Source organism: Hydra vulgaris, chromosome 12 (assembly GCF_038396675.1).
Source record: "Hydra vulgaris chromosome 12, alternate assembly HydraT2T_AEP".
NCBI lineage: Eukaryota > Metazoa > Cnidaria > Hydrozoa > Anthoathecata > Hydridae > Hydra > Hydra vulgaris.
In genome coordinates this window covers 31,507,585-31,526,504 of record NC_088931.1, presented here as the reverse complement: position 1 = coordinate 31,526,504, position 18,920 = coordinate 31,507,585, and the positions used below count along the sequence as shown (strand labels likewise).

Sequence of the window (18,920 nt, the reverse complement as noted above, 5' to 3'; positions counted from 1 at the left end):
TCAAGATACAGAAGATCCGTATTTTTTCAAGATCTTGAAGATCCACGTTTTTTTGACTGTAGTTATAATTTTTCACTATTTGGTAAAAACAGTAAGAATAAAGCATTTCTTCTTCCAAATGAATAAGAATTTATCTTTGTTACTTAATTTTCAGCAGAAAAAAAAAATTTTTTAGATCTTTTTAGATTTCTTTTTTAGTATGTTTTATACTTAAAGATATTTTTAGTTTTATTTAAACAAGGTTTTACAAGTAGTAATGTTCTTTAATTAAACTTTGTATTAACTTTGTATAATTGCTAAAATTTAAAAAACAAATACACATCAATATCACACTTAATGAGTTTTTATATTTAAAAAAAAAAAAGCAGGATGTGATTTTCAGTTGTTATGTTAATTGACTAGTTATGTAAGACTTTCTTAAATATAACATAATTGTTTTGTTTTTTTCTTCTAAAAAGTTTATAAACCAAATTTAATGCTTAATCAGAATTTAATTTTTTAGTATTTAATGGAGAAAGTATCTTTACATTATTTTATATTTAAATTATAGTACTGTATGTTTAAATTGTTTTTTGTTAGTTAAAATCTTTACAACAAATAAGATTATGAGTAACTAAAAATATTAAAAGAAAAAGAAAAAATATTTAAATATGGATGTTTTGAGATATTGGAACCCAGAGTTTAGTTATATAAGTTAGTTGTGTTCCTTATTTTGAGGCAAATTTTCTTCATAGTTGAGCATTTTAAGTATAGGTTTACTGTATATAAATTATATCTATCCGGCCAGATACCATATATACATGATATGTTTATTTATATCTGGCCAGATATAAATACTGCTGAAAATGAATGCTGAAAAACATGGGCCACGGCATGCAAAAAAGTGTGGGGGGGGGGGCAAGACCCTAAAGTGAAATTCTTATTTTGATTGCAAAAGTTTTTCAAATTTTGGTTGGGCAAATATTGGTGGGGTGCCTAAAATACTGTAAATTGTATGGAAAAAAAAATGATAGAAGAGAGTTGTCATGTGTGATGTGTGAGTAAAGGAACTAGATGAATAAAAGTTTTTAAGTTTTAAGTAGACAGATAGTTTAAAAAGACAGATAAAGTAAAAGAATGCAACTTTGCTAAAAAGATGAATCAAGTGAGAATGAGTTTTGGATGATGGAAGTAGATATAATAGCTTGCTTAAAGGGATCCCAAAGTGCCGAGACAAGTTATGTTTATATTAAAGAGAATGATAAAAAAAAAATGTTTGCGCAGAATTTATGGATAAGAAATCTGAAAATTTTTCTTTTCTTTTTTTATCAAATTGTAGATTTTTTTTATTATTATTATTATACATTACTAAAGAGTTTGTTTAGTTACTTATTATTATATAAAAGTTTTTTTTTTATCATAAATTACTGTAGAATTTCTTTAGTTATTTCATTTTTTAAATTTCGCAAATTAGCATTATAAATATATTCTCATTACAAATATATAATATATAAATAAAAAATTTCAGATATTTTAAGGTCATCTGCTGCTATAAATTACTTTTGTATTATATTTATTGTTATTAAATGATTATTATCCTTTTTAAGATTCTGTAAAAAAATTATTTTGTATTATTTAACACTACTGCAAAATTTATCTTGTTTTGTACATTAATTTTCTCTCTAGACAGGTATAATTTGTTTGTTCTTAAAGTTTAATTAATTCTCTCCATAATCAAGAACAAATAAGAGCCATATTGTGTTATAATAAAAAGTTATCATTTGACAAAGTTAAAAAATCTTGAGTAATCTTGATTAACAAAAACTTAAATTTAGTTCTAAAATAAAGTAGCGTTAACACTGTAAAATTTAACTCATAGATATGTATAAGTATTTAGCTAAGTAATTAAAAAATTTTCTTTTGAAGAAAAACATTCTTTTTATAAATTAAATGAGTTTGGTTTGGGAATTAATGTTTTAATTACTATTTATAAAACAATGGTTTTAAGCACTTTGCGTTTCTTATTATTCAATGATGCGTGTTAAAAAGTTTATTTGTTCAGCTTTCTATTGATATATACAATTGTGATCAAAAATTTAGACTCAGCAAAAAAATTTTCTTTAGCTTAGCTCTTAAAATTCCGCCCAAAAATTTCTTTATATAATGTTTGAAAACAATTTTTTTTAATTTAGCGTAGTTTGTTGTTGAATAATTACAAAAAACACATACCTTTTATCTCATACATTAGATCTTTCTTTTTTTTACTTTTTCATAATAGCGCCATTTAAAATCACATTAAAATATGTCTTATAAATTTAGACTCACTTTTTCCTATCTTTATTTCATATAAGTGTCTAACTTATTTTTTTAAAGATTGTGATTCTAACGTGGAATAAAGTATATTCTCTAAAATACTACATTTAAATCCATTTAAAAATTAAATTATCTACTTAGTGCGCACAAATATACCATTTTTACTTATTATTTGCATTTAAAATATTTAGAAAATGGATAAAACATCAGTTTTAAATGAAATCAAAGAAAGAATTATTATCTTGCACCTTGCTGGTAATTCTACAAGAAAAGCTCAGTTGATTCTCAAGAACTTATTGCAGTCATGTGTCATTTAATTGTTTCATTGTACCTTGGTTACAGGGTGGAAGAGGTTCATTTGGATTCTGGGGTTGTATCACATATGAGGGACCCGGACTGCGCTACTTGTACATTGGTAGAATGAAGCATGATACATTGAGGCGCTTGAAAATCATTTGATTCCAACAAGAGATCTATTTTTTGGAGATAAGCCGGAATGGAAGTTTCAGCAAGATAATGCCCCTTGTCACAAAGCAAAAACAGTAACAGCTCGGTTTAAAATAAACAAAATCAATGTACTCCATTGGCCAGCTAAATTGCCAGATTTAAACCCAATCAATAATGTATTTACTGTGCTAGACCGAAAACTGACCAAAGCTCCTGTAACTTCAGCTGAAGAACTAAGAAAAAGTTTAAAAGAGTTATACAATGGTTTATCCTTTGAGTATTGTCGAAATCTTTTTGAATCTATTAAAAGAAGATTTAGACTTTGAATAGATATAAAAGGTGGTCACATACCATATTAACTTGACTTGACAAGATTTTCGTAGATATCTTTTTACATATTTTTTTATTTTCAAAATAAAATACTTTAAACTTGTTTGTTTTTTTTCTTGTCTTTTATATATATGAAAGAGAATTTTATAAATATTATATCGTATTAAAAATTAAATAAAAATAATATAAATAAAGGCATTCTTAAATCACAAATCACTAAGAAACTAAGTTTTATTCTGAGTCTAAATTTTTGATCACTATTGTAAGTTTGTTATGCTTTTAAAAAGATTTACTATTTGGATTTTAATTAGTTAACAAAGTTATACCATCCAAATTTTATTCACAAAAATGTGCATTTATTTGCTTAACTCTTTATCAGATACAAGTATTCTTGAAATTTTTATTTAATCATGCGAAAATACATTTAATGAAATTTATTCTGTAAAACATGTATTGCTTATTTTATTTTATTTTTAAAATTGAACAGTTATTGGTCAAGATTGCAAAAAAGTGTAACATTTTGAGTAAATTTATAATTGAAATCGTTTAATGAAAAACTTTTTATTGTCAATTTTGGTAGTTTTTTGATTTTTAATTTTAAAAGATGCCAAATACAATAAAAATTGGGAAATATTAAATATAGTATGTTTTTTAACGCGCGCTGCAACACATTGACAATTTTAATCGCCATCTTATAAATTATTGCCATAAAACATTAACTATTGCTTTAATTGATAAAAAGCTGTCTGTAAATTTGTTAAGTGTAAATTCTATAAATATTTTTTAACTAAAAATTGGAAAATTCAGCAAATATCTTTAATAAATGATGTCATTTACCAAAAAAATTTTAATTAAAAATTTAAGAAATTATAAAATATCATTTCAATAGGAGAACAAAAAATCATAACGATAAACGGTTCAGATAAATTAGAAAAATAGTTCACATTGTTTACATAAAAAGAAAAAAAATCAGAATATATAATAAGGTGATCAACGGCTGTTTTTATATATTTATTCTATTTAAGAGTCTATCATAAAAATCTTAATTTGATTTGGTTCTCACGCTCTATAAAAAAACATTCTTATGTTTAGCTTCCTATAAAATTTATAGGAAAGTCATACGATTAATAATAAACGCTTATTTTAAAAAACTATTGATGTACTTGGTGTCACTATTGGAGTTAAAAAAAATGCTTTCAAATCTAACTTTTCTGACAACCTCTTTCCATCTTCGAGTAATCAATAAATAGTTATAAATAAATAGTAAAAATAATAAAAAATTTAAAAAAGTTTCTTAAAAAAAATGTATAAAAATAAAAAAAAATCTTACTTCCACGTGTTATTCTTATTCACTTTCTATTTAACTATTAAAAAAAACATAACATTATCACCAAGATTAAAAAAATAATTGAATGATGAAAAATAGTATGATTGGTTTGATAAGTAACATATAAAGGTATATTGAAAAGTGACCAAAAAGGTTCAAACTAAATAGTTGTAGTACAAACAAAATATATCAGCAATATATATCAAGAAAGATATAAAGAAAAATGAATTAAGTAAGTTTAATTAAGTTCAAATTTTAAGTTTTATGTGCTGAATGGTTAGAAAAACCATTAATACCTTGGCATTACAGGTTTAAGTTTTCACAAATGGTTTAGTTTTCATTTTTTAAATTTTTAAATAGTGCAGGTCAGTGCAGGCTTAAATTTTTTTTCTTTTCCTTTTTAAGCTTCTCCACAGTTAAATGGGCAGGTTATTCTTATTACTTGATGCATCCTTTATCAGTTATCCTTGAATTACCAACTTTTTAACCTCTGCAAATTAATAATATAATCAATTGTGCAAATACTTTACTATCAAAACAGCCTTCTCCTTCTCCCCAGTCTCTTTTTTATTCTACTTCATATCTTTTGTTGCTTTTTTGATAAAGTTTGTTTTATAGTACTGTATATACTTTTAACATTAGTAAAAGTTTTACATTAATTTTATATCTGATAGTGTTGTCTTGACTCATTTTCTTAATTTATACTACAACGTGTTTGCATTCATGCATGTTTTTTTATATTTATTTATTTCTGTTTACTGCTTTCTTGATTCCAGATTTTACCAATGAAACAATGTCTGCTAATAATAGAACTTTTTTTATAGACAAATTCTGTTTGAAAATTTTGGAAAATCAACAGTAACAGTTGTCTGTTAAGTTTTTTCAGTTTGTTAGTATAGTTTTTTTTTGTTTAAAGATTTATTCTCCTTCATCCTTGCATGCCTCATTTTTCCTATGTGCATTCACTGCTTGTGTGCTACTGTTCCTAAAAGTTCTCCAAAAAGTTTCTTTTCCCAAGGATTATAAATAAAAGTAATGATAGTTTGTTTGACTTGGATTTTTGAATGCACTAATAATTTAAATTAATCTCAATAGCTTGACCTTTTTTTTATGCAAGGCTCAGACATTAAAAAAGCATACTTATTGTTTTGTTGTATAAAGGATGCTATTACAGTTTTGTAAGTATAGTTCTCTAAAATGGTCTAATATTATTTTGGTAAATAATATGTTAATATATGTTATTATATATATAAATATTCGTTTTATTGTATAACAAAATAGTAGCTGTTTTTTTGTGAAAGTTAAAATTACAGGTTTAGAAGGTAGAATTTGCCTTCAATCTTTTTTTTATTTTCTAATAGATAATGACTAAATACCAAATACTTAAGAATTCTATAACAGTTTACTTTAATTTGATTTTATTAAACATCAAAATTATTTTTATTTAGACTAGATATAGGTTTGATGTTACAAGGCAAGAAGCAGAAGAACTAAAAAACAAAACAACTAAGGTTTTTTTGTTATTTATTTGTTATGAAAATGAAAAATTTATGAGAACTACCAACAAAATATTGTTTTTATTTTTAGAAATTCAATATGGGAGAACTTAATAAAGGTTCCTACTCTAGACAGGGATATCTATTTGTTCAAGTCAAAAACTGGGGTATGTAATCTGTACAAATATTTATTATAAAAATTTTGTATTACACTATTAATTGTGGAATAGTTAAATTTGTTTTTTAAATTCTTGGAGTTTATTTTTATTTTTATTAAAAATAAGGTGGGCTAGGTGGCCAGTGGATAAAGCATTACTGTAGATATTCAAAAGAAAACAAAATAATGTCAATGATACCATATACTCAAACCTCAGGAAAGTTGGTATGAAAAATCTATTTAAAATTTTAATTTTTTAAGTTAAAAAAATATAAAGTTTTAAAATAAAATTTGTATTTAGAACAGTAATACAGATACATTCGTTGTCACATCGTGTACCAGGTATGTATGTAGTTCAATCTACCAGGTTTTTTATGTAGTTCATACTTTGATAATACTAGTATAAAATCTAATATTCATCTAGCAGGGCTTGTTTTGGAGTGTTAAGCTGGCGGCAATTTACGTACGCATTTTGTTGCAATTTAAGTTGCAATTTTGTTGCAATTACGTTGCAATTTTGTACGCATTTGTACGCAAATTTATGTACGCCTAGAGCGATTTCCATAAAGCAACTTTTTATCATTTTTAACTTTTAAATTATTCTATAAGCAGTAAGATAAAAGAAGTAATTAACTTAATAAAAAACCACATTAACTTTTGAATAACGATTATGTAAAAAAGTTTGTTACAAAAGTTTGAATGACAAGTGCTATTTACTAATGAAAAAAAACTTTAATAAAATTAAAAAATACAAAAACTTAATCTCTATAATATAATTATTTTATCAAAATATTTAGTAACAGAAAACAAAATTGTTTATAGTTAACAACATTTTTATTTTTTATAAAATGGAACGTTAAAAAGAAAACCATAAAAGTAATATTTTTTTATTGTAATGATCAATTTTTTTTGCTTGAAAAACGCTAATACTTTAAGCTTGAAGCAAAGATCATTATAATATAATTTAATTCATATAAAAAGTATGATTTAATTTAAAACATATTTAATAAAAATATATAATTTTATTCTGATAAAAAAATATATATATATTAATTCTGATTAAAAAAATATATATTTAAGTTTATCAAAATTAAAGTAAGGCTTGGGTTTAACTTAACTGTCAAATTTATTTAAAATATTGCTAAATATTGTTCAATATTTAAATTTTAATTATTCTTTTAAAAAATTAGCTCATTTTTATCATACTTGTTTTCTCAGGGTTTTTTTCTGAACATTTTTTTTTTTTACTCAAAATTAAATTTTAAATAAACGTGTTCCGAGGCTGTATCAAAAATTTGCACAAAGCTTAAGTTAAACCTTTTTTTATAACACAAGTAGAGCACAGCCATTATTTATTAATAAATGATTTGTACAACAATATAGTTTTAACAAATGGTGTTTGGAAAAATAATCTTTGCTTTCGCAAGAAAATCCCTAATAAATTAATAAACTTTTAATAAATAAAGTAGATAAATTTTTTTTAATGATTATTTAAGAAAGAATCATTAAAAAAAATTTAACATATTTTAATTCATTTATACAAATGTTGAGAAAAACAATTTTTTTTATATCAAAAATGTAATATTAAATTGAATTATATAATATAAAAAAAAATCAAAGAAAATAAACATTTCCTAATAGTAATAATAAAAAAAATTACATTACGTTAGACTAATGGGTTGAGCATTTTTTATTTAAAACAAGGCCTGCATCTAGGCTATTAAGAAATCAATTCAGTCCATGGTAAGGGGTCAAATTTGCATTTGTATATGGTGACAAAAGAGTATATTGTATTTTTATTTGATATTGTATTTAACTTAAAAAAATGTTTGTTTTTGAATTCGTAATTGATTAAAATGAATTCCCAGTCCATAAACTGGAATGACTGAGAATTTTTAGATTTTTTTTTTTTTTTTTTGAAGGGGGGGAGGACAAATTATCATTTTTAAACCTGATATAATTTCTTTTTTTAGATGATATTATTCAAAAGATTTGTTTTAATTCTTCAATTTAGCATACCTTTTTATCAATAATTCCTGTCTATATCTTACAAGATCTTTAATTTTTCATCAAATTGCTCCAGTAATTGTTTTTCAATTACTTAATATTAAGTTAAAAAGAGAAAAAGAAGAAAAAATTATTTTAAAAACTTTTTTTTTTGTAAAATACAGTAACAATATAATAACAATTTTTTTTTTTTTAAATTTAAAAATGTTTTTGAGATAAGAACTTTTCCTCAAATTTTTTCCTAAGATTAAAAACATTTGTATTGCTCAATAGAATAAATGAGAATAAGCTAATTAAAAACATAATAAGAAAATTAACTAATTAAAGGCTTAGTAAGAAAATTAGCCAATTAAATACTTAGTAAAGAAAAAGTAATGAATGAAGTTAATTAAAGTTGATCATAAAAATAAAAAAAGTTTAAAATATTTTTATTTTTCTCAATATAAAATACATATGTTTCTTTTATTTGGACAGTTTTCATATATTTGAATTTGTATATGGAAATCTAGAAAATTTTAATTTATCAAGTGTATTTAACTCCAACCCTGATCCAGGCTATCAAACTCTCAATCTAGGCTACTGTCAATCCAGGCATTCAAACTGTTAATCTAGCCTATGTCAATCCAAGCTTTGCATTTCTTAACTTTATTTTTCGGTGTTTTGCTTTTTATTTAAAGTTCTTTTTTATGTTTTTAAAGTATTAATTTATTTAGTAGCTTATAAATATTAAGTAAATTTATTGGTGATACAATTGTAATACTGTATTATTGTATTTAATCATAGCTATACTTCTATATTATGGTTATATTTCTTAGTGTTGTTATCGACTTTGACTAAATTGACTAAAAGTCGACTAGTCGAAATTAGTTAACTTTGAAAAATCAAATAGTCGATTTAATCAACTATGGGCTTTCTACTAATCAACTAACAGTTGATTTAGGCGAGCTAAAAGTTCTTATACCTTTTCATTCAATTTAACTTTTTAATCTTTTATTTTTGTTTCTTCATTTAATAACAATAATATTTACTATAATAATTATAACCTAGTTTTTTGTTTATTCTCTTAAAGTTTTAATTCATAGCATGTTAGCATTATTTGTAACTAATTAAACTGTATTTCTTTTTTTTTCTTTTTCTTTTGTTTACTCGAAGCTTGTGATTTTTATAAATACTTTCATACAGGGCTGCTCCAAGCTGGCTTATGACCCTGGGCCAAAACAGATTTGTGAAGCTCCAAAATCTAAATGTCATTGATCTATACAATCACATTGTAAATATGGTTGTAGTGACTTTTTTGTTATTAGCGCTCATATAAGCGGTGATATAAGGCGATCTCTAAATCATTCTGGTAATTGATTTTCCCGTTGTTGGAGCGGCCTTTTTCTCCTTCATTATTATTTAAATGATATGATATTAAAAAAATGAAAGCAAATATAAATTACTTTTTATTACAATTTATTTCCAAAAAATAAATTATTTTTATACTTTGACTAAATAATAACACTAATAATTCTAATTATATTAATGGATTTAAACATTATAGTAATAAATAACTTTTTCTTCTTTCTAGTAACTTTCATATTAATTAGTGGGTGCTTTCAGTTGCTTGTAGATTTGTTAAAAAAACAATTACATCATATAATTATAAATATAGTTAATGATTATATAAAATTTGTCCATTATGTTACTTATGTTTTTTGTTTTTTAATTACTTATTAGGAAAGCAACAGAGTTATCTGAACGAAGATTTTTGTTTGAAATAACTGGCTTCGAAAGGTAAAAATAAATTTACATTGAATTAGTTTTTAGCATATGAAGTATTCTAAAAAATTTTTTTGTATTACATAGACCTCAGCCAATTGTACTTCAATGCACCTCTGATGAAGATAGAAAACAATGGCTAGAGGTCATGGAGGGTAAAGAACCAGTAAGTTTTTTTTGTATAATTTTTTTTTTTTTTTTCGCTTTTATTTATTCTAGAATGTAAAATATTTTTTGTATTGTATATTTTTGTAAGTATATTTTTAATTTTATTCATTTTTTATTTTATACAGCTTTATCAAGATTCTTTCGAATTTGTACAAAATGAAGGTACATAAATTATGTAATCATGTTTACTGTGATCAACATAAACATTTTTTGATTTTTTTTTTTTTTGAAATGGTTTTTATTTTGAAAGTAAATGTATTTAATTTTTTATTTGTTTTATAAATTTATTTATATTGCGTGTGTTTTTTTTATAGAATTTGCCTTTTTAGGAGTAACAAGTATTAATGAAACTGGAGTTCAATTTTTTTTGAAATGTGTTGAAGCAATTGAGGCCAGAGGTTGTTTTTTATTTAACTTAACTGTTATAATTCCAATTCTATTAAAAATTTAGCTTCATTATCATTACTTATAACCAAGATTTAAATAGAAATATTAATTATGTACATTGAATTGTGTATGTATGTATTAATATCTTGTTGTTTTAATTGTCAGTTAAATGAGTATGCTCCTGACTATTCCACTATTTATATAAAGTATTTATAGTTTTTTATAAAATTACTCTTTAGGTCTTGATGATCAAGGAATATATAGGATAGCTGGTGTCTCCTCTAAATTTACTAAACTGTTGCAAATTGGGTTAGGTATGTGAAAGTATTTATTAAACATTCCAAACACTTGACATTTAAAATTATTTCCATTAATAATCATTTTTTAGATCAAAAGCAGTTAGAAAAGCTTGACTTGCTTTCAGAAAACTCTCCTTGGGAAATTAAAACTATTACAAGTGCTATGAAGCAATACTTTAGGTTTGCATTACATATATACATATATATATATATATATATATATATATATATATATATATATATATATATATATATATATATATATATATATATGTGTGTATATATATATATGTGTATATATATATATGTGTATATGTGTATATATATATATATATATATATATATATATATATATATATATATATATATATATATATATATATATATATATATATATATATATATATATATTAGTACATGTTATATAATAGTATTTTAAATTATTCTTGTTGTTGATTGAAATAAAATGACTGCTTTGAGTTATCTTGTTATTGGTTAAAATAAAATGGGTAGTAGTTCCAATACATTGCACAAGCATAGTTTTGATTTTATTTTGGTAATAAATAGTTTGGGGGAAAAATTTCTACCCACTTTCTTTAAAGATTATGAATTTATCCTATTTATAAGAAGTCAATCTTAAGTCGTTTGATTCCAGGTAATTGGAAAGATGTAAAACTTTTCAGTATGAAGTTAACTTAATTCTTCCATTATTGTTAATTTCAATCTTGTGTAAGATTTTAGAATGAGTTACAGCTGATGAAATATATATATATATATATATATATATATATATATATATATATATATATATATATATATATATATATATATATATATATGTATATATATATATATATATATATATATATATATATATATATATATACTAGGGTGTCCCATAAGTTCGCGGGCACTTTGCGACAAAACTTTATTTCATTGTAACTTAATATTTATTAACAATTATTCTTCAAAGTAAATTCCATTGCTTTCTACAGCTTTCGTCCATCTTTGCGCCAATTGCTCAATTCCGCGACGATACCATTCCGCCGGTTTGGAGGCAAAAAACTCTCTTCACCCATTTTCGACCTCCTCCAAAGAATCGAAGGTCCTACCGCGAAGAAAGTGAGCCATCGAACGGAACAGGTGGTAGTCGGATGGCGCAAGGTCCGGACTGTATGCAGGATGAGGAAGAACTTCAATTCCAGACAACTCTGAAATTTTTTCCTTGGTGCGAACGGCGGTGTGTGCTGGAGCGTTGTCGTGTAGCAGGAGCGCGCGCTTTCGATTGACCAAGGCAGGATAGCGAGCCGAGAGAGCGGCGTAAATACGATCCAGTTGTTCAGTGTAGAGTGCGGCGTTCACTGCAAGACCATTTGGAACAAGCTCAAAGTGAATTATCCCCTCCAAATTCCACCAAACACACAACATGACCTTGTGAACGAACCGATCCTGTTTGGCGACTTGTAGAGCGGGTTGGCCGGGCTGGATCCAAACGTTCGCCTTATTGGCGTTACGGAAGAAGACCCACTTTTCATCTCCAGTAACAACTCGACGCCAGAAACGAAGGTCCTTGGGGTTTTCGAGCAGATGGGTGCAGGTGTCGACGCGTCGTTTTTGCTGCGCAAGCGTCAATTCGTGAGGAACTTCTCGGCAGCGCCTATTGACGAGTCCGATTTGATGGAGGTGGCGATCGATGGTGGACTTGGAAGGGCCGAGCTCTGCCGACAATCTGCGGGTGCTAGTTTGTGGTTGCTGCTCCACCAGCTCGCGCAGCGCCTCATTGTTTACTGTCGATGGGCGGCCTGACCTGGGTAGATCTGCAAGGCTGGTTTCGCCGTTGTTAAAGCGCTTGAACCATTTGGCCACTGTGGTTTTCTTGACCATTCCCTCGCCTTCCACATTGCAAATTTCAGCTGCTGCATCTCTTGAACTCAGTCCTTTTTTCCAATAGTGACGCAAAAGTACGCGAATCTCATATTTTTCGTCCGTCATTTTAGAACTAAAAAGACACATTTTTAAATCACAATTACAAAAAGCGATACACCATTTTAAAGAGGAATAAAAATACTACTAAATAATATCAATCATTAATTGATTTGAGTCAAACGTCATAAAAAAAATTATGTTTGAAAATATTAGCTTCAAGTGCTCGCGAACTTATGGGACAACCTAGTATATATATATATATATATATATATATATATATATATATATATATATATATATATATATATATATATATATATATATATATATATATACATATATAGTAATGAGACTTTATTTTAATACATAAAATTTTAGCTAACTAATATATTTAAATTCTTAGTTTAATCTGAAACATGAAACCAATTTTTGTTATTTTATAATTAAAGCCTTTTAAAATTTTTATTGTTAATATTTGCTTTTGATGCAATTTGTTATTTTATTTATTGCTGTAAATTTTAGGAATTTATCTCCTCCAATGCTTACATACAAGCTGCATAGCAATTTTCTTGCTGCTGTTAGTAAGTAATTTAGTATACTAACCTCTCAAAAGAAGATAGTTTAAATATTTCAGAAATATAAACCATTTAAGAATTTCTTTTGAAATTATCAAAAATATTCAATTTAGTTTTAATTGTTTTGGTTCTAAATTTAGCATATTTTTTAATTATAAAAATATATACATAAATACATACATACATACATAAACAAACATAAAACACGCAATCCATCTAAGATCGTTGCATTATTATCGTTGATTGATTGATGACTTCATTTAATCCTTTGATTGATTTATGATGATTCTGTTTGACTTGTTGTTTGAATGATGATGATTGATGATGACAAATTGTAATCTGTTTTCGATCTCTTATTAAACCTTTAATTAATAGTAATCTTCATTCTGCTCTAAATCAAGATTCTAATTTCAAATCTAACATGTTTATACATGTATAATTTATGTTAGTTTAGACTTAAGAATCATGAAAATTTATAAATGTATAATAATATCAATATTGTTTATTATTCATAATACAAAAATGTAAATATTTTTTTATGTAAGTTTACCTCCACAAGGCTACAAAGGCCACTACATTTGAGCCAGCTACTTGAATTGTGGTTACAACCCTCTCCCAACTCTATAACTCTGAAACACGAACCTTAATGAGCAAGGTCATTGCGTGGAGAAACAAATTGAGCGCAGTACTACCAGGGGTGTGGTGGTAATCAAACTTGGGACTTCACGCTTATGAGGCAATCGCTCTACCACTACACCACTACCGCATTACAAATTTTACTGTAATATATAAAGTTATGGCCAAAAAGATCTGACCATGCAATATTTATAGTAAAAAACTCAAACCAACCAATATTAACAGAGAAAAACCATTTTTGTAATGTTCAGTGTATTACAAGAAAACATTTTAATTCAGAAAACAACATATGCAAACATAAAGGAATAGCAAAGTCAAGTTGTAAAATATTCTTTAGTGTTATTTTTTATTATATTTATAAACATCTAAGAAACTTTGAAACAAAATGTTTTGTGTCAAAACCATGGTTATGCATACAGACAAAACAACCCATGTCATGGTTATGTATATCATTGATGTTAATGGATATAAATCCACAATAAAAAACAGAATGCAGAACTTGGTGCTACACTATCTACTTCAAAGCTGAATCACACATCAACAAGTTGTAACAAAAGCAAATGACTTACATAGTCTTTTAAAACTTTTTAAATTTATATTGTAAACAAAAAGAAATCACAAAGATCTCATTTAAATTATTACTAGAAAACAAGGAAAAACTTATTTCAAACAAGAAAGATTAAGAAAAACTTTTTGAGATATCAAAAAAAAGAGTTGTCAAAGTTTTAAAATTTTAACTCAACTTTTTTGACTTAATTGGGCATTTCCATTTCTTTGCATGATTTTTTATTTTTTTTTGTTTTTACAATTAGAAGCTTGGACTAACAGCAATATAATTAATGAATTTAATTTTATAGATATAAATTTATTCTGCAAATTAACCTAGTTGCCTAAAAAAATGGCATATTAAAAAAGTTGTTACAAAGCAAAAACCAAAAGTGTATCATGGTGCCCCACTGTCCCCTACTTCTAGTTGTTCTTTAAAAATAAGCTAGTAAAAATAGCTTTAAATACTCTATTTTATCAGGCAGTTACTAAATGGTATAAGTTTTTAGTGAATTAATTTTACAAATATACACTGTGAATTAGTTATAGAGCAGTTATATCATCCTCTCATGATCCAAATATTTTTTAGTATCATTGCTTATATATGTTCTTTGTTTTTTATTGTGGATTGAACAGTTTCTACAAATCTGTTAAAAATTATTTCTGCTAAGCCATCTAAAAAGACAAAGACAAAGTTAATTTTATTTCCTTTCTAATATTTTTCAGAACCACTACTTGGCATTCATTATGGTTTAAATATTTTCCATCAAAATAAAGACACCAATTTTCATTCTTCAAATTTTCTTAGTGTGATTCAAATTAATTTCTTCTTTCGTAGTTTCTATGTATGCTGATGACTATTTGGTTCAACATCATTAAATCTTTTTATAATATATATATCATTAAATCTTTATCTTTTTGACAACATTTTTAACAAAAATAATGCACACTGCAAAACATTTTTTTGATATAAATAGCTTTAGAGTTTTGATAGTTTTACAATTGGTGAAGTTTTGCAATAATTTCTTTTTCTGGAGTTAATATCAGGTGGTGTTGTGCTGAAACATTCTACTAGTCTCAGTTATCACGGTATCTCCTTTAGGTGAGTCTTTATAGTTATCATTTTGGAATATTCTGAGTTTCTTAGGTGAAATGTTTTTACATTGTATAGCTGACCCTAGTGCAATAACCTGCTTTTTCCTTAGTTTTTATCTGCAATTGTTTATTTTATTGTTAGCAACAGCCACTTGCAAGAATATATAATTTCAAAATCAATGCAAATCATTGTGCAAACAATTAGGGTGTTGCACACTAATAAATATCTCAAGGTTCAAATTCTCAATAAGTTTACACATCAACATCATGTATGATTTATTTTAAGTACATTAACACATTTTACCTATATACTATTATTAAATTCATACTTTTAAATATACTACATTAATTTTATTCATAAATGAAGTAATAAAACTTTGGCGACCACAATTAAAAGCTCTCAATCAAAATGGCTAATTCTTATAAGATTTTCTTATAGATTTATACCAAATTTGGATATAAAAAGACAAAAAAAATAAAAACTTTTTTATCAGGCTATTTAGGGTTTCTTGGGCACTCACACAAATTGATTGGCAAATGAAGGCAAAAAATGGCAAACTATTAAAAGGCAAGATAAAAAATTCTAACACTTGTTAGACAAACGGTCATTAAATAATCAAAAACTATTTGAATATACTTCCCATGTATTTTTTTTTTGTCGAAAGTACTCAAATTCATTTTTTATAACTTCTTTCAGAGCTTTATTGTTACTTTCTTCTAAGGCAGTTATTCTTTGGTTCTTGTCTGTTTGTTTTTTAATAAGAAGATAAAGTTTTTCCTTCATAGAAAAATCAGCATTTGGTTTAACAGTTGTGAGGTTGTTATTCAAATCTGAATCAGATTTATCATTGAAGTGTCTCGGACTGTTATCGTCAGATTCCGCATTAGTGTACAAGATGCTTTCTACAATGTCAAAAATACTTTTAAAAATTGTAGCTTTTTTGCTGATATTAAAAATACTGTAATTGTCTTTAACAGAAAGAACCACATTAAGGTCTGTTATATAGTGTAAAACCTCTGAAAACATTGTTCTTTCTTAGTTTTACAATCTAAAATTAGAGAAAGTTCTTTTCAGAGAAAATTGTCTAAAACCATTAAAAAAAAGCCGACAAATATCCGACAGTTTTTTGAACATATTTTGCAGTAGTTTATTCTTGGTTTGTGATTTTCTGAAAATTCTTACAACTTTCCAATTTTTGTAATTAAAGAATTTGCTTCTACAAAGAACAAGCTGGGTAGTCTCGGTCGCTTTGTGGTCTACTTCAAAGTTCACTTTCCGAATAATCAGAATCAAAATCAACATTAAGTATTACATTAGCATCACATTCATTAACATCTTGTACAACTGTTGTACTAATACTATAAAGTACTTTTATTATTGCCAATTAAGTAACTTTACTGTTCTCTTATTAATAGCTGCTCCATCTAACAAAACTATATTAAACATCTTTAAAACTATATTAAACCGCACTCAACTTGTTACTTCGCGCAGCGGCCTTGTTTGTCACAATTTGTGTTTTGGAATTATAGAGTTAAGGGAGGATTGTAATCGCCTCTTCAACTGTAATGGCCTTCAAGGCCTTGGGAGGTGAATTGAAAAATATAAGTTTTTTTATACTATGTTATTCTGTTATGATTTTGTTGTTTATTGATAGCAGAAAATAGTTCTTATCCTGTTACCAAATATGTAAAGTTATGTAATTTATTCTTTTAACTTTATTTTAGAGGGAGATAATGAAGAAAAAAAGGTTGATGCACTGAAAGAACTGTTGTCTCAGTTACCTGAAAAACATAATGTTGTTCTTAATCGACTTTTGTACCATCTAAAATTGTATGTTTTATTTTAAATTTTGAAGAGATTTGTTTAAAATCATTATAAAACTAAATATACTGTGTGTATTACTCTGTTTTATAAATATATACAATTTGGTACTGTAACGTATACTATGCACATAAAAAGGTACTGTTTTATAAATATATACAATTTGGTACTGTAACGTATACTATGCACATAAAAACGTATACTATGCACATAAAGTTGTCTTATGTGGGTATATCAACTTGACATTTTAAAATAGTGTGTTAATTTTTAATTTTAGTTATTTTTTATTCTGATATACAAAATAACATATTTTTTAAACAAATTTTACCAATATTTAAAAAAAAAGACAATTTTTTTTAATTTTTTATGAATACAACCAACTATGGTTACTTATCTTTTAGGTGGTTTGAGTTTTAACTTGAAGTTCTGAGATTTCTGCCAATTGTAAATTAATGATCAATTAAAAATCTGACAGTTTTGCTAATTGTAATTTAATGATCAAGACAGTCCTGCCAATTTTAAATTAATGATCAATTTAGATTTAGATCTTAATTTATACCAAGCTCTACAGGATCGTATATCTCAGTCTTGATGTACAATGATATCTTGACAATTACAATACAATTAAGAATTGCTTGGATTACTTAAAGAAAAATTTTGATAAACTTATATTGTTTTCAATTTCAGTAATAACAATGTAACTGAAAATTGGTAAATAGAAAGAAAAGTAATTTGAAATCCAGGGTTCAGAAAGTATATATTAAAAAGTTCTTGCCATATAGTTTTACACCTTTCTCGCCAAATAAGTAAATATTTAAAATAGAAGAGTACCAAACTGAAAATCAGCATCAGGAAATGTTTAATAAATTTTAATTAGGGAAAATCAGTATATTCTATTTGCTTTTTTTTTTAAATATAGAATCAAATAAAAGATGATCAATAAAATTTAGAGCTTAAGTTTTTGTTGTTGTTTTTTGTTTTTTTGTTTTAGGTTTTTTGTTTGCTTATATTATTTCTAACTTTTTATATTAGTAGAGTAGCTGACTACTGTTTTTACTTTTTGTTTTTATATAATTTTTTATATAATTTGTAGAGTAGCTGACCATGCTAATTTTAACTTAATGCAAGCAAGCAATCTAGGAGTTGTTCTTGGACCAACACTAATGCGCCCCAAAGAAGAAACAATGGCTGCTATAATGAATATTAAATATCAGAGTGTTGTAGTTGAAACAATGATTAAAAATTATGATAAAGTAATTTTATTTATTATTCTTTTTTTTTAGATAATTAAGCGATATTTAATTGAAAAAAATTTGATTTGTATAACTGATATTTATTTAATCAAAATGCAGCTTTATCCAAATGGGCCATCATTTGATGTAAAAGTTACTTCATCTCCAAGTCAAGTTTTAGTGTCAAGCAGCATAATTCAAAATCCTGTGTTAGTTAGTGAACCTTCAGAAGGCTCTCCATCTACTAAATATAGAGCTCCTGGTCCACCAAGTCGACCACCAATACGTCCAAGAAATTCAAAAAATTCAGGTTTTCTATTGTTGTTTTATAAATTTCACTAGGATTACATTATAAATATTGTGCATTCCATGGCTAGTAACCAGGGCTGTGGAGTCGTAGCCACAATATGGCTGATT

The 18,920-nt window shown here is 25.8% G+C and overlaps 1 protein-coding gene across 2 annotated transcripts in view; it reads left to right on the top strand.

Moving 5' to 3' along the window:
• LOC100203179 (rho GTPase-activating protein 26) overlaps positions 1-18,920 on the top strand; it is a 60,356-nt gene that overhangs the window by 25,228 nt on the left and 16,208 nt on the right. For both annotated transcript variants that reach the window (XM_065812917.1, XM_065812918.1), the window contains exons 9-22: positions 5,845-5,907; positions 5,984-6,059; positions 6,177-6,274; positions 6,351-6,391; positions 9,776-9,832; positions 9,905-9,983; positions 10,111-10,147; positions 10,315-10,383; positions 10,612-10,686; positions 10,761-10,851; positions 13,120-13,178; positions 17,175-17,280; positions 18,365-18,524; positions 18,624-18,813. In XM_065812917.1, the coding sequence (XP_065668989.1) occupies positions 5,845-5,907; positions 5,984-6,059; positions 6,177-6,274; positions 6,351-6,391; positions 9,776-9,832; positions 9,905-9,983; positions 10,111-10,147; positions 10,315-10,383; positions 10,612-10,686; positions 10,761-10,851; positions 13,120-13,178; positions 17,175-17,280; positions 18,365-18,524; positions 18,624-18,813 (1,201 nt within the window). The remainder of the gene's footprint in view (positions 1-5,844; positions 5,908-5,983; positions 6,060-6,176; positions 6,275-6,350; positions 6,392-9,775; positions 9,833-9,904; positions 9,984-10,110; positions 10,148-10,314; positions 10,384-10,611; positions 10,687-10,760; positions 10,852-13,119; positions 13,179-17,174; positions 17,281-18,364; positions 18,525-18,623; positions 18,814-18,920) is intronic.